Here is a 23,764-nt window from a genome sequence, read left to right on the forward strand (position 1 = left end):
ATATGTGTTTATTAAAAATAACATATGGTCTCCCAGAAATGGGTGTATTTTTTATGCATCAAAAGTAATTTTAAGACAATTTTTTAAATTCATCAATAATGATACACTAGCTCTCAACATAAATGTAACATTCATTTGATAAGACACTGATATATTTTTAACGTTCTTCCTTTTGCTACTTTGGACAGCTCTAAGGAAGCCATGCTGACAGCAGCACGGGGTTTTTGAGAAACAGGCAAAGCTGAGTGTTTTGCATTCCAGGTGGAATAATCCCCACTGGGGCCCACTAATGGAATGCGTTCACGGTAAAAAAAAAATTAATATGCAAGTTTCTTGTTGTGTATCAGTGGAGAAGCAAAGAGAAATTTGTGTGCATAAAAAACCCAAACATGCGATGTCCTCAGCAAAAAGGCAGGAATATCAGTGTTGATACCTGGGGGTGCTGTTCTAGGTGCTTTTCCTATTTCTAGCTCAGTTTCTGATTAAAAAATATATATATATAATAAAACCTATGCTTTCAAACCAAGTTCTCTCCAAAAAAATAGGATGGTTGTCCCATATCCAGCGTAGAAATTACGCTTTTTTCTTCTAAAATAAAGCAAGGCCTCGTGCCGTGGCTGGGCTCCTCGTGGACTCCAGGCCCCACTGTGGGAGAATTCAGTCCTGCCTTTTGGGTTCCCCGATTTTTGTGAGCATGAGCCAGAGTGGTAGATATAGACGGCGCTGTGGACCCTGTCTGGCCACAAAGGAGAGACTGTCGCCCTAGGCCACCCGGCCATGGCTCCCACCTCTGCTGTCCAGATCCCGGCCAGAGGGTGTGGCCATAGCCTTCTCATTGCATATGCATGAGCAGCCTTCTGGCCTCTTCCTACTGGCACCCGAGGCAGTCCTGCTCCTATTCAGCGGCTCCTACAGACCCTGGCCAGCCTGCCGCTCCACTGCCTCGGCTTCCAGCCCACCCTGGGACCGCAGGACAGCCCTCATGAGGCCCTCTAAGGCGGCCCAGCACTACCGAAGCATCGGGAGGAATGCCAGCCAGCACTACTTGTACCAGGACTCCCTGTGGCTCAGGTGGGTGGATGCGACCTTCAGCAGCTGTGCTAGGAGAGTCCCAGTCCTGCTTAGCCTTCCTCAGCAGGAGCTCAGAAACACTCCCTGAGTTCCTGCCCAGCTGGGCGCCGGCCTCCACAGTGCTCACGGAGGAAGAGGGCTATGGGCTGTGGGTTCTTAATCAGGAGCCGGAGACCTGTGCCTTCACACTGGCCCTGCTGCCTGCCTGCTCCACCTGAGAGCGCTCTGCCCATCTGGCAGATCTAGGGAGAGAAGGGATGCCCTCGTGTGTGGTGGACAAGGCTGTCCACTCTAGTTAGAACTGAATGACCATGCTACTTAAACTTGCTCAGAAATATTCATAGTGAATATTTCATTGTTTAAAACTCCATTTATTGGGCCAGGAGTTTGGCCTAGTGGTAGAGTGCTTGCCTAGCATCCGTAAAGACCCAGGTTCGATTCCTCAGTACCATATATACAGAAAAAAAAAAAAGCTGGAACTAGTGATGAGGCTCAAGTGCTAGAGCTCTCACCTTGAGAAAGTCCAAGGACAGTGCTCAGGCCCTGAGCTATAGCCCAGGACTGGCAAAAAACCAAAAACCTCCATTTACTTTGGAGAAGTTGGAGAGAATTCTCCAGGTAAGTGGAAGCAGCGGAGCCCGGGAGCAGCACAGGCGGTCTTGTCTTTGCATGGCTGCAGTACAGCGTTCACGGCTCCGGGTGGGGTAGCCTGTGATTACCCGGGGCGGGCACTGCCTCCGGTGAAAGATTCTGTTTTCCTAGTGTAACTAGTGTCTCCCTGAAATATTTCAGCCCATTTTTCATCCACAGAAGCCACCTGCCCTGTCTGGGGTTTCACTGAGCAGAGGAGCAGGGTGGGTTCTCAGGGGTCACGGACAGAGGCGGGGGAGAGGAATGCAGAGGGAGGCTGCCTGGGCCCAGAGCATATCATTTCAATGAACTTACCAAAGTGCTGCTCCCCGGGGTGGAGTCAAACATAAGCATCTCTCGATCTCCCTGAGCTGCCTTTCCCTGAGAAGCAGCTCTCTCCCTAGCTGCCGTTGAAATAGAGTTAGGAAATGTTTCAGTGAACGGCCAACACTGCCAGATTTCCTCCCCCAAAAAAGGCCCCCACGTACGATCACACACACACACACACACACACACACACACACACCACCCACCTGTGTGCACACACGTGCACTGCCGCACACAGACACGAAGTCACTGGGCATGGAAATGGGGGACTTCCCCAGGAAAGAGTCCTTGCTGGAAGCCATTGTATGAGGGACCAGCGCTCCTCTTCCACACCCTCACCCTTCAGTACCCTGGACGACAGCTTCAGCGCCGATGACAGCAGCGACCCAGAGCAGATCTTCCAGAACATTCAGTTCCAGAAGGATCTCATGGCCAACATCCGCTGCAGGCCGTGGAGCATGGGGCAGAAGCTGAGGGCGCTGAGGTGAGTGCCTGAATGACCGCCTGTCCCGCAGACTTGCTTTCCCAGGCCCTGCCATTCTGCACACCGGTGGTCTTGAGGTCCTCCAGCATCCCTCTCGGACCCGCTGTGGACACACAGGAAAGACTGCACTCGACCACTTTTCAGTCTTGGCGTGGCTCAGAGAAGCACGAGCAGCTGTGCTTCTCGGGCTGCCTGCTAAAGCCACCAGGGGGTTGTCAGAAGCTCAGAGCTCCAGTGGCACATGCCCGTCATCCCAGTGACTCCGGAGGCTGAGATCTGAGGGTCGGGCATCAAAGCCAGCTCAGGCAGGGAAGTCTGAGACCCTCGTCTCCAGTGACCCACAGAAAAAGGGAAGTGGTAGAGCAAGCCTTGAACACACCCACGCCCTGAGTCCAAGCCCCAAGACTGACCAAAAAAACAAAGCAACAAACAAGAAATGGTTCCCTACTCCTCCTACATCCATGCAGGGGGCGCTCAGATGCTCGGTCACCAACCTGCAAGTGACACCCGGCGTCCAGCATTGTCACCTGCCTTTTCTTTCTGTATGTCCTTGGCATGAGCACTCGCTTGTGGAGGGGAAACGCGCTGGGCGAGTGGAAGCTAGCAGGGTCCGGGGTACACAGCAGGCACTCACAACGGGTGACCGGTGTGCGGTGTGAGACTTCCCTTCAGAGCACCTGAGGCAGTCCGCGTTTCTCTCTGATGCCAGCCAACTTCCCCGTCTTCCCTCTGGTAGACAGACCTTCCTCCTCCCGCTCCTCCTCCCGCTCCTCCTCCACCCTGGGAAGCAAACCTCCCTTCCCCTGAGGAGAACTGAAACCCTGGCCTCCCTGCTGCCTAGGCCTGCGTCTCCTTCCTGTGGGGTCATTCCTGTGCCTGGGGTAGCTACGACTGACGGTCAGCCAACGCCATCCACAGTCTTCCCCCGGCTCTCCACATTCCTGTTCTTTGCGTGCAGATGGCCTGACATGCGCTGTGGAGATGTATGACTCTGTCCGTGAGCACAGCGTGTACTTGTATTAAAACAGGAATTTTACCAAAGCCATCGTTAATGCAACCTCGTCATTCAGAAATGATGGTGGTTGTTGTGACTCGCATAACCAGAGATTAGGCCTTTAGCAGCTGGGCGTGGGCAGGGTCAGGTCTCGGTGCAGGGCACCCTCCAAGCTGGCCATGCATCACCCCATGACTCACCACCCAGGCTGTCCGCTTGAGAAGCTGCCAGAGCAGCACAGCACTGATGGGACCTGCTGGGCCTGTCCTGGTGCCTCTGTGCAGGGTGCAGAAGCCTGACCTGACCACCCGGGGAAGAGGGACGCATGCCTGACAGAACAACCCACCTGTCAGGGGAGACCTGGCACAGCCTTCCTTCCCCTGGCTGGCAGCCATCGGCCAGCGCCTCCCCCCTCGCTCTGCGTCTGCTCACACAGCCCTCCATCATCGAAGGAGGCTGGCTGCCCTTTTTTTTTTTTTTTTTTTTGGTGCAGTCCCGTGGCTCAGACTCTGGGCCTGGGCGCTGTCCCTGAGCCTCCTTCTGCCTAAGGCTAGTCCCACTTGAGCCACACTACCACTTCACACTTGTTCTGTCATTAACTGAAGATGAGTCTCAAGGATTTTCCTTCCCAGGCTGGCTTCACACCATGACCCTCGGATCGCAGCCTCTTTTGTAGCTAGGATGACAGTAGGTGCCACTGGCGCCCAGCTATGATGAAGTTATTTTGAGGTTATGCTCATTTCTTAGAGTTTTACTTCAGTCTATGACGTTAACACTGATTTCTGTGCTCCTGCCTGCTGTTCTGTTAGCTGTGCATTTAATCACCCAGCCAGTATACTCAGTCCGTCAAAGATCAAACATCTCAGCAGTGACGGGAGTTACCGATTTCTGATTAGTTACCCTATTGATATTTGGGCCAAGTCAGAGACATGGCTGCATCCTCTGTGCTCGTGAACTAAAGCACAGCACTTTTCTTGAAGCAGATTCTCTGGAGCCAGCTCTGAGTTTTCATTTCCAGAGAGCCGACTGCAAGAGGAAGCTTGCTAAAGGAAGGAGCTGAGAAGGTCCGCCTGCGCCGATGACTTGAAAGCTTGTATTCCCAGCCAGCCTCCTTTCCAGTGCCAGGATAAGACTTGAAGAAATTTATTCGTAACTAATTTTGGTAGGCATTGATTATGTGGATTAGAGTGTGACAAAGGCTTATCTGGGCACAGGGCTGCTCACAACCATCACCTCAAGTACAGGACAAGCAGGAGAGGAAACATGGTCTGAAGCAAAACCCAAGGCTGTGCCTGAGAAGTGACCAAAGCAACAGCGGCTGACAGTATGACTCAAGCGGGGTGCTGGCCCTCCTCAGCGCCACCCCACAACCCGTCCTCTCGCTCCCTGGTCTCTTCCCAGTGCACGGTCGCATCCTTTGGAAGTTTCCTGAATGCAATACATTGTGTTTAGGGCCGTGTTTTTTTTTCTTCTTTCAGACGGGCAAAGGAGATTATACTGAAATTTGAAGGGAGGCTGACCAGGACCCGCGGCTATCAAGCTGCAGGCGCAGAGGTAAAGGCACCCATCCCCCACCCTCCCTGGCTCCCAGGGCCAGGCCTCTGCCATTGCCATGTGCAGTAAGGCAGTGAGATGGAAAGTGAATTTCCCAAAACTCAGAGTTTAGTCCCAGACCCGATCACTTACCAGCCCAGTGATGCTGAATTTGCCTCATCCCAGAAGAAAAGGCCACTGTCTCCTGTGAGGATGCTGTAGCACCCGCCTGGCCATCCACGCATGCATGTGCGGTGTCCCTGCTTTACCAAGGCTCCTGCAGTGGCCCCTGCAAACACAACCCAGCTTACAGCTGATGACAGCACTGACCTCCTTCTTGATTCTCACTTCTTTTCCCCTTTCATAGGCATTTGGCAGATGTCACATGTAGCCTTTACTTAACAAGGTGCTCCTAGGTTCTTCACAGCTTTTCTCAAAAAAAGGATGTTTGGTTTCTCAGCGGGTTTTTCTACATCTGCTGGAATCATAACAGGACTCTGGTGTTGAGCGTGCTTGTGGAATGTGTCACATTTATTGATGCACACCCTTGCATCCTGGCCATGAAGCCAACTGGGTCACAGTGCAGGGTCTTAGCTGAGTTAATGTCTGTAAGAATTTTATTGAGAATTTTTGCACCAGTGTTCATCAGCGGGATCTGTAATTCTCTTTGTTGTGTCTCTGTCTGGTTTGGGGAGGAATCTACTACTTCTTAGAACTGGCGTAGTACTATTCCTTCTCTTTCTATTTTGCAGAGGAGTTGGAGTCCTCTGAAGGTCAGAGAATTTGGCAATGCATATGTCTGGTCCTGGAGTTTTCTTTGTTGGGAGGCTTGTTATTACCGATCCAATCTCATTGCTTCCTGTAGATGTGTTTACATGGGCTGCAGGAGATGTTAGCCGGACTATGACAGACAGAAGGGAGTGAAATGGCTATTGCAGGGAACATCTGCAGACAGCTGTTTACTTCTGGCTGCAGAGAGTCTGTGTGAGCACCCCAGGAATGGGTGGGGTATCTGCCTTGGCTCTCAGACCATGAGGAGGAGATGACCAGTTCCATCTCCTGACAATATTCAGATTTCCATTTGCCAGTGGCCATCTGGTCTTAGCAGACACATCAGAATGACATTACCGTGGGAGCCTGCGGCAGGGCCGGGCGCTGCCTTACAGTTCTGAACGTGGTAATTGCATTTGCAGCCCTTCTTTGTGCAATGATATCATTTGGTCCCAACACAAACCCAGATTGTTTGTGTGTTAGAATGCACTGCCTGTCAATTTTTCTGGAGAGCAGAGCCAGTATCCAGGCGTGCTCTGCTCTCTTCTCCTTTGTAAAGGAAAATTTTACGAGGTTTTGGCAATTGTATCTTAAATCCACAAGATAAACTTCCTTACCTTAGTCCCCACCGCTTCGGCCAGAAGAAGAGATGCCAGGAAAGGAGAGATGCCAGGACAAAAATCTGACACGGAACGTGAGACATGCATGGGGTGGAGAGCATTTTCAGAGCAGAATGCGGTCCTTATGCGTGAATGTCGGTGTAGCCATCTGAGGAGTCGGCCACCTGGCCTCCCTCCCAGAGTTGCCTTAGGTCCATGACAAGGCCAAGGGTCTTAAAATACTGCCCCGTCATGATTCCATCACCTTAGTCCCTGCCTCAGGAACCGTGAGCAGAGACGAGGGCCGGGCCCACGGGAGATGCTCGCCAGCCAGTACTGGGGAGGCTGGGGCCCTGAGGCTGCTGTGTGGTCCCTGCAGCCACGGTGGCCGGGGTCAGAGGGCACGCCTGGAGCTGCCTCTCCACCAGGACCTGGTGCTACCAGAGGCCACCACACTCAGGAAGGTGACACTCTGATTCTGCCTCCTGTCTAGCTCTGGCGGAAGTTTGCTCGTCTGGCCTGTAACTTTGTGGTCATCTTCATTCCCTGGGAAATGAGGATAAAGAAAATCGAGAGTAAGTATCTGGACCTGGGTGAAGTCAAGACCAGAGGCCGGCCCAGAACCAGGCAGGTGTGTCCAGTCCTTGAGGTGCTGCCCAGCTCGCCGAAGACGCACGCAGGGACCGGTCCCCAACTGCTTTTCTAGCTTGGGTTGACCTCCCTGCCCATTAGTCCATTTGTTCAGTCAGTCATAACAAACTCCACAGGAGTGAATGAACACCTGGGAGGAAACACAAGATAAGATGAGGAAATGTACGTGTGAAAAGCTTCATGTCATAGAAAACATATGCTAAAAAGTAAATAAACCACATTCACGGCACCCACACAACAACCGTGCGACACAGCACATAACCCCAGGCTGCACAACACAAGACCAGGAATAAACTCAGCATTACATCTGGAGTAAAGGGAGTTGCAAGACCGAAGCATAGACGAGAAAATTCTGCAGAGAGACATGAGAAAACTTAATATTTCAAAGATGTGGACTTTCTCAAAACTCAGTCTAGACGATTAATGTAATTCCAATAAAAGTTTCAGTATGGGATTGAGTACTTGACAAAATGATCATAAAAGTCGTAGAAGAAAGAAATCCAGAGAAAAAGTTTTTCAATTTAAGGAGAAATGCAGATGCAGCTGTGTGACCAAGAGGTTAAAACACATCATAAGAGCTAAAAACTAACCAGGCACACCATAGCACAAGAACTGATTGACAAAGGAAGAAACAAATAATTTGAGAACAGAAATGAACTATAAGATTTCCTTATCCTAGGATAATTATGGGAGTCCACTAAATTACTTCATAAATATTCCTAAGGCAATTAATTCTACTGTTCCAGAGTAATTTTCATTCCCTTGATTTAAAGCCTCACTAAGTATTTGAAGATACAAATAGAAACCAAGAAATAATCAAAGAAAATGTAAGCATCAAAATCTGAGACTTGTCAAATCAGGAAAATAAAAAAGGAAAATATCAAGGAAAGGAAAGCACAGTTGTGGTTAACTATATGGGAAACAAACTCACATACATAAAAGTGCAAAAGTGAAATGACAAATTAGGAAAGCCACTTTCAACATATGAGTGATAAGTGCTTTTGCTAATTTAGAGGAAGTATAGGTGTATGAATGTAAAGTTTCAGAGTTCCCATGTACTCTTTATTATCCAATTTCCCTGACTGTTATCATCAAAAAACTGGTGCTTACATTAAATTAAAACTAAAGAACCTGTAGGGAAAAAATCCTTCCTGTGCATAATATGATACAAAATAGACGAGAAAAGTATTAAATTGGTAAAGGCCACAAACCCTTCATAACGCATGTGACATATCATGTATTGGGTGGAGACTTGTTACGAGGAAAATGATTATCAAGCAGTTTGCTGGGCGCTAGAGCTTGTAGGTACTCATGGCCTTTTGGCCCAGCTCTCTTGCCACGTGCAGGACTCTGCAGCCCCCCTTACACCTGCGAGGATGGCGAGTGACCTGCCCTCTACATCTCGTCTCCTTTCAGGTCATTTCGGATCAGGAGTGGCTTCCTACTTCATATTCCTGAGATGGTTGTTTGGAATTAACGTCATGCTCACAATTATGACGGGCGCTTTTATTGTCATCCCAGAGGTAAGAATCATTCCGAGAGGGAGAAAGAGAGAGAAGGAACCATTCACTGAAAAAAGAGATGGAGCGAGGTGTGATGACACACACTTACAATCCCAGCAATCAGGAGACTGGGCAGGTGGACCTCAGGGCTGGGGCCGGCCCGGGCAGTAGAGCAGGCCTGCACGTGGCCAGCCTCTCCTCTAGAGGGCCACATGGTATTTCAGATGGCCCGAAGACCCCCGGACAGCCCCTGGCACCTTGGCTCACCTCTGCCACCCAGAGCAATTTGAATTTTGTGTAATTTTTAGTTTTCTTTTGAATTTTTGTAGCCATTTAAAAATGTAAAAGTGATTCCTAGCTCCTAGATCCTATGCCAGAGAGAAGCGGCAAGCCGTAGCTCATCGTCATCCCAAGCTTCCCGCCCCATGTTAGAGCAAGGCCAAGTCTCCCCAGACTTTATCCTCAAGAAGTAAACAGGGCCATTCACCTCCCTAGCCATCCGGAAGCCGGGACCTCCCGACCCCCGAGCCCCGCCCCATTCAGACAGTGCATTCTGTGCCCCTGGGACCGCAGAAGACCACCTGACCCCCAGGACGAGGGTCCAGGCAGACGGGGCCTGACCCCTGTCACCTGGAGGCCCTGCGTGACCCCTTTCCTTCCCTCTCCAGCTGATTGCGGGCCAGCCCTTTGGAAGCACAGCCAGTAAGAGCATCCCCACGGATCAGGCCGCGTCTGCTCAGGACCTGGACACCATCTGGTCTCTGGGGGTGAGGTTGATTCCTACATATGCCCTTGCCTGGAGGGGGAAGAGGAGGGGGAAGGGAGGGCAGGGGGAGGGAGAAGAGGGCGGTGGGTGAGGTTGGGAAAGGGAGTGAGTGATCACCATCTGGGACTGGTTAGCAACATCTCATGGGACGTCTTCTCTCCCCTCTCTTCTCTCCCCTCTCCCTTCTCTCTTCTCTCCTCTCTCCTCTCCCCTCTCTTCTCTCTCTCTCCCCTCTCCCCTCTCTCCCCTCTCTCCCCTCTCTCCCCTCTCTCCTTTTCCCTCTCCCTCTCCATCTCCCTCTCCTCTCTCCCTTCTCCTCCCCTCCTCTCTCCTCTCTCTCTGCAGGGCCACCTGCAGTACTCAGTCCTCTTCTACGGCTACTACGGCAGAGAGAGGAGGATTGGGAGGGCTGGCTACCGGCTCCCCTTGGCCTATTTCCTGGTGGGGATGGCGGTGTTTGCGTACAGCTTCATCATCCTCTTAAAAAAGTACGGGGGCTCCATTTCTCAAGGTCCTCCTCGGGAATTCTGATGCGTGTGTGGCGCGTTGTCTTGGTTCTGGCTGTGTGGTGCTGGGTTGGGGTTTGGGCCTGGAGAGACACACAGTGTGGCGTGAACAATGTGGATAAAGGGGTCACCTACCACTGCAGAAAGCAAAACCGCCTCTGTGTGCCTCCACCTGCGACTGGCCTTCCCCTCCCCATCAGCACAAAAGAAGCAAGCTGCGGGGGGGCTGCCCCCATCATCCCCACTTTTCCTCTCTGGACCTAGCTGTGAATTGGTGGGGGGGGGCTCAGAGGCTGCTTCTGAGGAGAGCAGACAGGGAGTGTCACCAAGCCCGGGGACAGGCTAGCGGCCACCTTGGCACACACATGGCTATTCTGGCTGTGGCAGTGAGCTTGGCCTGGCAGTGCACACCTGTAATCCCCGCTGCTTAGTTCAGAGCCAGCCTGGGCAACAGTTAGTGAGGACCCGTCTCAAAAACAAAGCAAATGAAATGGACCTGGAATGTGGCCCAAATGGCACCCAGGCTCCCCACAGAAACAAGGGGACAGCCCAAACTCTGCGCTCGTGTCCCCTGCAGGATGGCCAAGAACTCCCGCAGCAGCCTGGCCAGCGCCTCCCACGAGAACTACACCTTCTGCTGGCGGGTATTCTGTGCCTGGGACTACCTCATTGGAAACGCAGAGGCTGCCGAGAGCAAGACGGCCGCCATTGTGAACAGCATCCGGGTGAGTGGGGCCCCGTCCCCAGGGCAGGCCCAGTCCCCAGGGCAGGCCCAGTCCCCAGGGCTGGCCCAGGGCAGGCCACGTCCCCAGGGCAGGCCCCGTCCCCAGAGCTGGCCCCGTCCCCAGAGCTGGCCCAGGGCAGGCCCAGTCCCCAGGGCAGGCCCAGTCCCCAGAGCTGGCCCAGGGCAGGCCCAGTCCCCAGGGCAGGCCCCGTCCCCAGAGCTGGCCCAGTCCCCAGAGCTGGCCCAGGGCAGGCCTCATCCCCAGGGCAGGCCCCGTCCCCAGAGCTGGCCCAGGGCAGGCCCCATCCCCAGGGCAGGGGCCGGGCTGGGGACAAGGTGGACTGGGCCCCACCAGGTAGCCAGGGAAGCCACACCCCCTCAAGACCTTGCTCCCCTGACCCTCACCAAAGCCTCCAGGGTGCTTGGAGCATCTCCTAATTCCTGTTCTTTTATCCTTTTAAAGTTGTAATTTGTGGCATTTTTAATAATTCACACAATGGATTATTATCATGGTACATGAATGTAACCTATGAGTGGATAAACACCTGTGTGTTGGGGATACATGTTTTACTTTTTAACTTACAGTTAGTTGCAATGGAATGTGCTCGGGAACTTGGGTCAAGTGAATGATGGAGAGAGTCACAGGGTGTCCTACTTTAAAGAAAACTTACTTTAGTAGTTTGAAAAGTTTCTGTACTCCCCACTCTTCTTCAAGCCTCCAATTTCTTCTTTCAGCCGATTAGTAAATCCTTGAGATCTAACTTACTGATATCAGCAGTCTTCCAGGAGACTCCAGGCATTGCAGCTATGTGCTGACTTGCTGGATGCCTCAACTCCAGGGTTTCTGATCTGTGGCAGTGATCAGCCTCTAATGCTGTGTGTGTTTCTTTAAAGGAGGCCATTCTGGAAGAGCAGGAAAAGAAGAAAAGCAAAAACCTGTGGGTATTCTCGAGTACATGCTCTGCACCCCCTGAGGTTTGCTTTAATGTGGTGGGAACTTCACGGGCTGGTGCATCCTTACAATCCCCAGACAACTCTCCTTCCTGCTGTCCACGGCAGGGCAGAGCCTACTTCTCCCTCCCACAGACCCCGCCCTGGGGCGGCCGAGGGGGCACCAGCCACGTCCACCCGCTCCCTTTGCTTAGGTGATGGATGGTTTTAGTGCCAACTTGTGGTTTGCTTAGTAAAGCCAATCTGTGACTCATTCCGTATAGAGTCTCTGGAGTCAGAAGACATAGAGAACATCCAATGATGTTCACAGTCTGGCAGGGTAAGTTCCTAGATGTGAGCTCTGAGAGCAGAGAACTGAGACAAGGGAGGCTTCCCAGGAAGAGACACGCCATGCCCGGGTCCTTACCGTGTGTGAGCGCCTCGCGTCCGTCCTGGCCCCAGCCCTCCCTCGTGATTGGCCTCTTCTGCCAGCACCACTGGGGAGCTGCCATGGGCGGGGAGGTTCTATCCTCAGGCAGCCTGGAGGCATGGGCTCTGGCCTGGGCTGTCCCTCCTCTCGAGGGACAGCAGCTGCCCATAGCAAAATCACCACAGAGCCCCTGGCAGTGCACACCAGCCGCGTGGGCAGAGCGCGTGAGCGGTTTGCACCTTTCCTCACACCTCGAGTCCACTCCAGACCAAGCAGATCTGATGTACAGATGCACTGTTAGAACCAGTCAACACATGGGTTTAAATCCTGCTTCTACTCCTGTCACTGGCATCCTCGACCCCTTTGGAGATGGGGACTGGGGTGAGGGAGGAGGCAGTGGTTCCTAAGTCTCTGGGCTCCCGAGGTGACAAGGCTTCCCCAGCCCCTCACAGCTGCCTCTCTCCCAGGGCAGTGACCATCAGCCTGCGGATCATCGCCAACGTCCTGGTGCTCCTGTCTCTGGCTGGGAGCATCTACCTCATCTACTTCGTGGTGGACCGGTCCCAGAGGCTGGAGCGGTCGAAGAAGGAGCTGACGCTTTGGGAGAAGAACGAGGTAATCGCCAGAACCTGTCCCACCAGCACTGTCCTCTGCTTTGTCCGTACACCGCTCTACTTCTAGAAACCAGATCCCTCACCTCAACGCAGGCCTCGGGGTTACCAAGCCCACATGGCAGAATCCAGGCCTGGCTGAACGATCTATGGCTCTGTGGGGAGCAGTTTTGATTGGAACGCCCTCAGGCTTTGAGCTTGGCCGTCGGTGTTTTGCTGGCCTCCCCATCCTCAGTCCCTCTGGCCTCTGCTCTCAGAAGCCAGCCCCTCCTGCAGACTTGCACTTGTGGCTTCTGGGCATGCATCAGGGGCAGCCGCTGTCCACTGATGAGGATGTGAGTAGCTCCCACGTCTAGTTAGGTCTCCAGATCTGGCCCCACAGGAAGCCTGGGCCAAACAGTTCTGCGTGCCACTCTGTAAGAATTTCCACGTGGGAATCCCCAAATAGAATTCTTAACATCTGTGACAAGACAGTTGTCGGAAGGTTGACCCTAAGTGTACCTAAAATAACACAAAAGCCACTGGGTAGACAACTAGCATCCACTTAAAAAACAACCAGTGCAAGCATTGAAATGATTATCCATTTAATCTAAATGTATCCAACAATGTACAATAATTTATCAAACCTGATACCGCAGTGCACGACCTTTTCTCATATCTTTCCATCTTGTCAGTTGAGTGTGGTAGGTAGATGTGTATATTTTTACAGATACTTTAAAGGTATATCCTAGAAATTATTTAATTTAGTTCAAACACTGTGTAGCAGCCAGAACTCTTCTTCCTTTTGCTGTAAGAACAGAGAAACAAGAACCAGATATAATTCTCTAGGTAATTAATCTTCCATATACAGAAAGAATATTAAATTACCTCTCTGCCTTCCCTTTTCGATTTGTAATGATCAGAGTTATTTCCATTTTCCATCCTAGGGCGAGGAAGTATAAATAAATGAGATGGTAATTGAAAAATGCAGTCAAACTGCTTCTGAGTAGCACATGGCCTTGGTTTAGGGCCTGCTCAGAGCAGTGAGGGAGATTCTGAAAGGAACAGACCTGCCACAGCGGGCCAGTGGCCTTTAGCAAGGATGGCTAGTCCCAGCCACTGGGGAGGTTTTCTGGGCAGATGTCCTCTGTCCAACTAGTGGTCTGGGAGACCACACAAGGGCAGAAGAGGTTGCCATGGGGACTGGCGGGGAGTGGGGTGGGAGACACAGGCCAGCTGGCCCAGGGGGGTGTGAGGAGCAATCCCCGCATGGCCTTTCTTCACAGGTGAGTGTTGTGGTCTCTCTCGTCACCATGCTGGCACCGTCTGCCTTTGACCTCATCGCCGCCCTGGAGATGTACCACCCTCGGACCATGCTGCGCTTCCAGCTGGCAAGGTACGGCAGCCCCTGACAAAGGCCCTTGATGGCCCACAGCACGAATGCATCCCTGGAGAGCAGGGCCGGCTTCTCCCTGGCACTGCCACACACCTTCACCTACCGCGCGCATGACAGGAGAGAGCGGAGAGAGGTGGGGAAGAGGCCCGGGTGAAACAGATCCAAAACGGGGTACACGACTGCACATACAGGTAATGAAGAAGCAGACACGGGAGGTGGGGGAGCAGGAGGAGGAGGAACGGGGGAAGTGAGAGCAGAAAGAAAGGGATGAGGAGGAAGAGGAGGAGGAGGAGGAGAAAGAGAAGGAGAAGAAAAGCAGGCAGGGAACACAAACAAAAGAGAAGAGCACGAGGATGGAAGGCAGGTCTGGTTTTCCTCACTATTATATATTGCATATTTTCCAGACCACAGAGGAACAAGCCACTCTGCTCATAGCTCTCAAGAGGTCGGATAAGAGATTATTGTAGATTTGCCTGGGATCTGCTGGGGCTCGGGGTGGCAGGCTGGAGAAGGGCAGGCCGAGCTGTGCAGGCCGTGTCCCGGACACTTCCAGAGTCGGGCATCGCGTTCCTTCCTCGCTCCCAATGCCCTGTCCTCTTAGTCCCATTCAGGAGTCAGCAAGCGTCCTGAGAAGGCGTGAGGTTTCCTGGGCAGTTGGTGAATTTCTGTCATGACTCTTCTAAGTTAAAACACAAGTGGAGGTGGGGCACTAACCAGCGGTTGTGCTCTTGCTCCAACGCAGCCTTATTTGCAGACAGATTTCATTCAAGGCCACAATTCACCAGCAGCCATTTCAAAAGTAGAGACACATGCCTGGAAAGAGCACGCGTTGGGCATAGCCTCAGTGCCCAGGCCAGGCCTGACTCCTGCTCCTGGCTTTCCTCATGATGCTTAACCTCCCTGACCTGAAGGGGACATGCCTTCCCCAGCTCCTCCCCAGCGGTCACAGGGAAAATCGATGCCCTGATTGCATTAGATCTAACTGCAATTGTATTACACAGATTGGCCTCGTCCATCATGTTTAAAACTAGAGACACAGAGAGATTGACCAGGCCCAGACAAATTAGGGATGAATCTGAGGCTAAGAGCAAGACACTGCTTTAGTTCTGTTAACTCCTCAGCAGGCAGCAGCATTTGCTGGGACCAGAGGCACAGCAGGAACCAGAGGGGCCAGAGGAAATCCACACCCTCCTTCCTCCCACACTCACAGGAGCCCAGGTGCAGCCAGGCCGGCCCTGAGGCCCTTAGATGAGATTGTAGCAGTCTCATGGTGCATGGGGAAACACTTCATAGACCAGAAAGCATGGCCCCGACACTTCAGACACTCTACTTCCCAAAACCTAGGCTTTCCCTCCGCTTCTCTCCACTTCCCTCCTCCCCTTCTCCCCTCCTTTCCCTTCCTTTTTTTTTTTAATGTTGAGATTCTGAGATTTTTAACTTGAGGCAGGGCCCTGCTGCTCCTGCCATACCAACAACCCTTTTTGCTTTTGTTATTTTCCAAATATTGTCCTGGTTTTGCTCAGGCCGCCTCAGACCGCAAGCCTCCTCTCCCGGCTTCTCCTGCAGTGGCCTCTAATGTAAAACATCACTCCCAGATTACTGGTTGAGAAAGGGTCTCTAACTTGGGTAAAAGTGTGGCCTCAAAGCACAGCCCTTCCAGTCCCTGCTTCCGGAGGACCTGAGGGCACAGGTGTGAGCCACCGCGGCTGGCCCGGTCCTGACATTTGGTGGTTACCTGGGGAGGGGCTCACAGCAGGCCCGGAACCCCAGAACCCCGTGGTGACTTGGGTGAAAAGGTGTCTGATCTGAAGCGCCTGGACTCGTGGGCTGGCTTCTGAGGTGGCTCCCGGTCTCCAGGGTCCTTGTGCTGTACCTGGGGAACCTCTACAGCCTGATCATCGCCCTCCTGGACAAGGTCAACAGCATGAGCACCGCGGTGAGTGGCCCTGGCCGTCGTGGCTGACGCTTGTCTGCCACAGCACCGCCGGCCTCGGGAAAGGGCAGGGAAGTCATCCCTTTCTGAGGGCACGGCCGTCCTGCGGGTGAGCCCTGGGCAGCCTGCCCAGTTCCTCCAGGGCGTCTCTGAGGCAGCATCAGGGCTGGTAAATGGCAGAGCTGAGATGAGAACTGGGGCTTTGCCTACGTGTCTGTGCCTTAGCTCACCCTGGCTCCTTAATGGCCACAAATGGCCACAGGAACAACAGTGGCCGTGGGACTTCAGGGTGTGGCCCAGAATCCCAGCCCAGCCCAGGGCAGCTGGGAGTCCGTGCTCGTAAGGCTGGCCATCTGGACGGTAGGGGAGGGGAGTTTTCTGAGGCTCCTCACCCAGACGTCAGCATGGATGTGAGGTGGATGTCGACAAGGCCTTAGGGAGCCATTTTTCTGCATCAAGGTTTTGAGCCCCATAGACTGGGGTCTGGACCTGGGAGCAGAGTTCTGGAATGGTCTCCATCCCCTGAGTGTCAGCTTTCTCGTGGATGTGGTTAACCACCACACCCCACTCCAGTGGGGTTCTGACCCTCGTCAGGGCCCACATGCAGTGTCCATGACAACTCTGTGCTCTGGGACATCCTGAGTCACTGGGTCACTGGCGGGAGGGAGACAGAGAGACAGGGAGATGATTCCTGAGCAGTGCCAGGACCCTTGTGGCTTCGCCATGATGGCCTCTCCTCTCCCTCCCTCCCCTCCTTCCCCTCCCTAGGAAGCTTCTGTGACAAACAGCACTAGTCACTGGGGGGATCCCACGGCCTTCCTGGTGACCAGCGTGGCCCCTGAGGAAGGAAAATGGGCCACACCACCCACTAAGCCAGGGTTAGGGCTGGGAGGAAACAGCACGTGGGGCCTGGAAGAGACGCCGCTGTCCACCACACCCCTCCCCAGGACCAACACCTCCACGGGGCCTCTCCAGATCCCCCAGACCCAGTGCTGGGAGACCTACGTCGGCCAGGTGGGACCCTGGCCCTGAGGAGGGGGCCCGCACCGCCCAGACATCTGCTCCCAAATCTGTGTCCTTAGAGACTCTGTCCTGGGGGCTTCGCCTCACAATCCCCACCAGAGCTGGGCTCCCAGAGGCTGAGCCAGGCTCAGAGCCCTGGGCCTCCCACCTCAGGTTCTTTACTAGTGTCTCCAAATGTGACCTCAGCTGTCCACATCCAGATTGAATTGACAGATAATTCAGTGAGCAACCCTTCCGTCTGGAAGCTCGCTCTGGCCACCCTGCCAGTCAGTCCAGAGGGAGGAACTGAGAAAGGAGGGCTGGGGGGGGGGGAAGCGGGGGGAGGGCTGTGGCTGAGACCCCTGTGTCACAGGAGATGCTGAAGCTGTCCATCATCGACATGCTCTTCACCGTGGCGAGTGTCCTGCTCATCGACTTCTTCCGGGGGCTCTTCGTTCGTTACTTAAGTGACTACTGGTGCTGGGACCTGGAGAGCAAGTTTGTGAGTCCATTGCGGCCCTCGGGGAGGCCCCCGCGCGCCACCCAGGCCTGTCTGCGGCCAGCCCTGGCTGGGTGACTTGACGCGGAACTGGTGTGCCCCAGGGCCTTGGAAAGCTGGTTTTCAGTGCTCGCTGTCTTGCCCTCTTCTAGCCCGAATACGGGGAGTTCAAAATAGCGGAGAACGTGCTGCACCTCGTGTACAACCAAGGGATGATCTGGTGAGCTCCCGCGCGCCTGCTCCATCCGCACGTGAGCTAACGCACCGGTCAGTCGAAAGGACTTGACCAGAGGTAAACATGGTCCAGGCAGCCTGGACCACACAGTGAGGACGCATGGAGACAGAGGCCCAGGGCAGGGGCATTTCTGCCCGCCTCCCTAGAGCAGGCCTTTGTCTTAAATACTCCTACTTCTTCTTCACTTTTGGTGGTCCTGGGTTTGGGCTTGGCTGGCTGCTCACTCCGGGGACCCTCCACTACTGAGCTCCCCCTCTTCTTCTCACTTGTCCTCTTTCCCAAATATGGGCATTGAGGTCTCAGACCTTCAAGGGGCTTTTCCATTATTTTGAGCCCGGGGAAGAAGCCTCAAAACCTCAGCCCTTGCTCCCTCCCCCCCCCGGGGCCTCCAGACCAGTCCCCGATGAGAACGTGCCAGCCGACCTTCTCTGTGCCGCCAGGATGGGAGCCTTCTTCTCCCCGTGTCTCCCAGCCTTCAACGTGCTCAAGCTCATTGGCCTCATGTACCTGAGGAGCTGGGCTGTGCTGACCTGCAACGTGCCCCACCAGCAGGTGTTCCGGGCCTCCAGGTCAGCAGAGAGCTGGTCACCCGTGCCTCCCCCAGGGGCCTCCCCAGGCTCTGTCCTTTCCTCTGTCCTCCACGAAGCCACTGCCCCTGGTACTGGCTGTTCCTCTTCTGGAACTCATGACAATGATAAATGTCAAGTAGCTTGGTGAAAACCAGGCACCAGCACGCAATCCATGCCGACATCAAACAAAAACAAAAACAATGGAGTGTGGATGCCAGGGTGTTCCTCACTCTTCCTCCACTGCGGCTGCCCTGCCACCGGCCCTGGCCTGGCTCCTGGTAGGACTGGGTGACCTGGTGTCTCCTCTAGGCAGTGTGCAGTCACGCCACACTGTGCTTTGGCATCGTCGGTGTTCACGCAGTGTCGTGTCTGGGAGCCTCGTCTCACAGAGATGAGAACGAGCCCTGTTCCTTTACCACGCTGCAGCTGAGGTCTGGTCTCCACGTCACCAGCCAGGCCAGGCCGCAGAACTGCAGGCGCCTTCCCCGGAGCAACGGGGCCCTTATGACCCGTGAAGGCCCCCGCTGGCACTCCACACCATGTCACCATGTCCTTTTACGTTAGTCCTGGTGGTGGTTTATAAAGTCATTCACAGGGTCCCGAGCATTGATTTCCAGGAGTCTGAGCTATGCGAGACGCTCTGACACATCCACTGACACAGCCCTGAGAAGAGGATCTTTCTACCTGCAGAAAGTCAGGGTGACCATGGCTCAGTAGGCTTCTGAACGCAACTCACGGCGCTTGGTCTCCTCCAGGTCCAACAACTTCTACCTGGCCATGCTCCTCTTCATGCTCTTCCTGTGCATGCTGCCCACCGTCTTCGCCATCGCGCGCTACAAGCCGTCTCTCAACTGCGGGCCGTTCAGGTTGGTGCAGCTACTACCAGTGGTGGGGAAGCCTCACACAAGAAGCCTGGGGGGAGAGGGGTCAGCCCTGCACCCCTCGAAGCCAGCGCAGGCACAGCATCTCTGCTCATGTTTAACAGATCCAGCCCCTTAACATAGAAAAAGGGGTGTGGTTGACGTGGTAAAGCGCGAACGTGAGTCCCTGGGTTCAGTCCCCAGAACTAAACCAACAGTAAAGTTAATGATCTTCTTGTGTACTGCTAACACACAAGTACACCCCATTGGTGACTCCCCTCTTCCTCTGGACAGCATCTGGGGAACGTCATGTGTTTCTTCCATTGAGATGCTCACCTTTGCCCCCCTCAATGGCTTACAGCTTCCCTCCGCCTAGAGCAATAAAACCTGGACTCTGTTCCCTCCTCACAGTGGACAGGAGAAGATTTATGACATCCTGTCCGAGACCATCGAGAATGACTTCCCAGTGTGGTTCCGCTCTGTGGTAGGCCACCTCACCAGCCCCGTGGTCATCCTGCCAGCGGTGCTACTTCTCTTGTGAGTGCCACCTTGCCTGCCTCTGGGGACAGATGTGCACTTGGCCGTGAATTAGGGAGTTCATTCAGAAACCACTTACAAAGCCTGATGGTCCACACAGGGATTCGGAGTCAGAGCCCAGAACAAGCCACCAAACCACGGTGGGGGTGGGCACTGGGGCCCAGCAGAGGAGGGGGACACCACTGCCATGGGTGGCACCTGCCACGGGCGCCACACTGGAACAGGGCACTCCGTACCACCCCACATTCCCTAGGGGTTTAATCCTGGAGAGGACTTTGCAGGTCAGCTGAGTTGTGCTGGCTGCTTTGGCTTAGAGTGGAGCTGGTTCTCTCCGCTCGGTTCACTGTGAGATCATGGCGCCTCCGCAGCCCTCCACCACAGCCTCCCAGGCTCTGGTCAGGGAGGAGGCAGTGATGGCAAAAGCAGACAGGAGCTCCTCCACGGGGCTGCTGGCCGTGGGCCCCCACCCATGCGAACGCCCGAGGGCTGCTTAGCACCTGCGGTTTCTGGCTGTCTCTTCTAGCATGCTCATCTACTACCTGCAGAGCATCGCACGGTCACTCAGGCTCAGCAACCAGCAGCTCAGGATGCAGATACAAAATGCAAGTATTGCATACACTGGGTCCTCAGGATGTGGGTATCCCCAGCCTCTCCAGATGGAGCTCTCCCGAGCAGGGGCAACTCTCAAGGCTGGAAGCTACTGCCCTGGGGTCCTTAGGTTTTCTAAGTGTACCAAGCAGTAGCCCACGTTTTCCTGACAAACCTGCTCATCTTCTCTCTGCTCCTTCTGATGCCTTGAGCACATTCATACCTGCGTTGGCCACACAAAGCCAGGCACCTCCGAGAGCCCCACAGGCTGGGAGAGAGAAGAAGAGGCCCTTTCCCTGTCCTGTGTCAAGTTGACACCTGTGTCTGTTTCTGTGCCCATTTCCTCAATCGAGACCAAAGGGCTCTGCTCTTACCCACTGTAGTATAAACCAAGATTCACCAATCTTTTGCTCCTCTCAACATGGTGTTTTTAACTGCTTCCTGCTAAATCCAAAACAAACCTGACATTCGTTTACATTTTAGGCAAGATCTGAAGATAAGAAGAAGGCTGCCCAAATGGTAGAGGGTGAGTATATTTTGAAGATGCAAAAATCTAGTGTCGCCATTGGCAGTCTGTTAAAAGCAGAGCAGGGCGGAGCTGCAGGCCCACCAGCAGCAGGAGCTCCTTGCAGCCGCTGGTGTTTCTTCACCTTCCCCTGAGCCCCTCCTCTTCCTGCAGCTCGAATCCAGACGCAGGAGGAAAGCAGCAAGAGGCTTCCAAGGGACGGGGGCCTCAGCCAGCCAGCCTCAGCCCACGACAATGGGGATCTGACCCATTTCGACTCCCTGAGCAGCAAAAGTGGCAGAGTAGAGATGATCACCCAACCTATGCCCCAGAGTCCTGGGATGGGGCACGGTGGCCCCTGCTCTCCCCTTCCTAGTGGCTCCAAATTGAAGCAAGAGCACCAAACTAACAGGTGAGTCTTCTGCACTTGGAGTTGCAATGTGAAGTCTCCAAAGACCCCTCATGTTCTGGTCATCAGAGACTGGCCATGGGGTAGAAGGGCAGTGACCTGTCCTGAGATCTCAGAGTGGGGGTGGGGGTCAAAGTCTGAACTAGACGAGCCTACCCACTATCCTCCATATACCCCAAGAAACACTTCCTGCCACCCTAGGGACGGCACTGCCGTGGTCCAGGGATAGCATTGCCATGATCTAGGGATTGACCTTTTGAGTTGTTTACCTTCCATTCTCTTAGCCCAAGACTGGCTCCACTCTTCCTGGAAAGATGTTTCAGCACGAGCCGAGTGCCTGGGGTCATCCCTCAGAGGCACTCGTGACTGCAGTGGTCTTCTAAGAAGGCCACGACATTCACACGGTGGCCAGGACAGATCTACTGTGGCTCTTGACCTGCACCTGTGGCAGTGGGAGCGATACAGATAAACATCAGGGTCACTCTGTGCTCCTTTTCTTTTCTGAAGACTTGTAAATAGGTTTGGAAGCCAATTGAGGTCTCACTGGATGGTGAGCTGTGTTCATAGCTGTGTGGGGCAGACAGGAAGGAATTCAAATGGCCACTAGGCCATTCTAGTCCTTAAAGGGAGGAACTTGGGAGCAGATGCAGCTCCCCCCAGTGGACACTTAATGGATAGCATGGAATGCTGGGGGTGGGCTTAGAGGTGAGCCATGATCCTACCTGTGCCCCCCCAGGACAGCCCCCCAGGACAGTCCCCCCGGGATAGCCTCCATGGGACAGCCCCCACGGGACAGCATCCACGGGACAGCCCCCACGGGACAGCCCCCCAGGACAGCCCCCCCAGGACAGCCCCCCAGGACAGCCCCCCCAGGACAGCCCCCACATGACAGCCCCCACAGGACAGCCCCCCCAGGACAGCCCCCACGGGACAGCCCCCACGGGACAGCCCCCACAGGACAGCCCCCACAGGCTGAGTGCCCTTCCCCAAAAGGAGGTTGGCACTGCTGTCAGTGTCCCAGAGCCCTGAGGCCTCCTGCTGGAGCACATTCTGTCCAGCTCCCCACAGGCTTGTCTGCATGAGCAGGGAATACCCTGGAGCACCCTGCAGTCACTAAAGACAGGAAGGCAGGCCTGCTTACCTGCCCCTGGTTTTCAGGTGCCGACGCGGGCTGTGTGCAAGCATGGGCGACCTGCACCAGAGCAGACCCTGCGTGCCGGTGATGTTTGCACAGTGCGCGGAGGAGCCGGCCAGCGCCCCTGGCTGGGGGGCCGGGGTCTCCGCCTCCGCCGCCCATGGTTGTAGACCCCAGGCCTCCAAATACCTCATCGTCAATGAACACAACTCTCACGGAAATGCCCATCCCACTTTCCAGCCAGAGAGGCGTTTCAAGATGGATGCTTCCAGCAACAGAGGGTGGCCCCCCAGGAGCCCGTGCCAGTGTGTGCCCCAGGCCCCCCAGCAGCCCCCTTCTCCACCGCGGAGTGAGGAAGAAGAGGAGGCCGTGCTGGGGCGAGGTTTGGTCCCGTGGCCATTCCCTACCCGCTCTCTGACAGACCTCCCTCGGGTCCCTCACTTTTACATTGGCAAAAGGTCAGAAAGTGACACTTTCCATCCTGAGTACCAGAGAAATGCCTACCACCTGTCTGGGCACGACAGCTTCGAGGCCCACTCTGACGAGCCACACCCCAGGAACTGCCAGTACCCACAGTGTCCTCTGAAGGCCAGGGTCACACCAGCCTTCACGGAGTCTGACTCCATGTCAGCAGCGTCCAGCAGCGACCAGCAGACCAGCCGCGCCGAGCAGTATCTTCAAACCATCCACAACCAGGGCAAATTCCGGAGGTCTGCCGGCCAGCGAGGCAGAAGGAAGGCCAGGTCTGGGCAGGTGCTGCTGGTAGGCCCGAATGACCTGGTTTGCTCGAATGTCTAGGCTTCCTGCTCACAGAGCCAGGGCTCTTCAGAAACGTGGGGCCAGTATCTGGCCTTAGGCCTCTGGAGAGAGAGGCTTGTCCTCTGGTGTCTGAGATGTACAGTGTTCATTCGGGCACAGCCATCACCGCTAAGACCCTCAGACTACAACTCATCATCTACCACCGCCACATAGTCTCTGCGCTTGGCCCCTCCTGTCACACCAGTGTGTCAGGCCATCATTTTGAGAAAACTTTAGTCCCTGCTCCCTTTGGTGACTGGAGACATCTCCTAATACCCACAGGAAACTCCCAAGAGAGGAGTGTGTGCAGTGATACAAGTATCAACGCCCATAAAACACACCCAGAAGCTGACTGACCCCACCTTATAGGATGGTTAGTTCCGAACTGACAAGAGCGAGGCAGGCCTGGAGAGCTGGCCCTCCCTCTTTTCTGGGCTATGGATCTGTGTTCATTAGGTTTGTCTTGTGCTTCCCTTGCAAGGACAGGGGCTGAGGGAGCTGGAGCCAGGGGCTGTTCACTGTATGCCTCTCTTGTCTACTGCTTGCTGACCTTGCTTTCTCCTCAAGAAGTGTGCAGACTTCCTCTAGGGATTTAGTGGTGGAAAGATGACACACCTAGAATTTTCAGGCCCACAGGCCCCACTGGCCAGCCCAGGGGACAGCACAGCATCTCCCCAGCCCCCCAGTGTCTTTATCTGCATGGCAGACCCCTGCTGAAACCCTGCCACTGGGTTCAGAGTGCTGTGATCACCAGGACTGCGTCCTGCCTCGTTTCTCCCTATCACCTGCC

General features: G+C 54.4%; 1 protein-coding gene across 1 annotated transcript; it reads left to right on the forward strand.

The window, feature by feature from the left end:
- The first annotated feature begins 982 nt into the window (after positions 1 to 982).
- Tmc3 (transmembrane channel like 3) lies at positions 983 to 23,318 on the forward strand. The gene is made up of 22 exons (XM_090321346.1): positions 983 to 1,071; positions 2,375 to 2,512; positions 4,985 to 5,060; positions 6,903 to 6,984; positions 8,477 to 8,583; positions 9,231 to 9,329; positions 9,674 to 9,816; positions 10,412 to 10,559; positions 11,453 to 11,496; positions 12,386 to 12,533; positions 13,795 to 13,904; positions 15,762 to 15,840; positions 16,606 to 16,851; positions 17,213 to 17,341; positions 17,491 to 17,558; positions 18,014 to 18,142; positions 18,898 to 19,008; positions 19,414 to 19,539; positions 20,063 to 20,141; positions 20,611 to 20,653; positions 20,807 to 21,044; positions 22,200 to 23,318. Exons 1-22 carry the CDS (start codon positions 983 to 985, stop codon positions 22,972 to 22,974), a joined length of 3,207 nt encoding a protein of 1,068 aa, XP_090177472.1. The 3' UTR covers positions 22,975 to 23,318.
- The last annotated feature ends 446 nt before the right edge of the window (positions 23,319 to 23,764 follow it).

Source organism: Megascapheus bottae, chromosome 30, assembly GCF_031878675.1.
Source record: "Megascapheus bottae isolate mThoBot1 chromosome 30, mThoBot2.hap1, whole genome shotgun sequence".
Taxonomy (NCBI): Eukaryota; Metazoa; Chordata; class Mammalia; order Rodentia; family Geomyidae; genus Megascapheus; species Megascapheus bottae.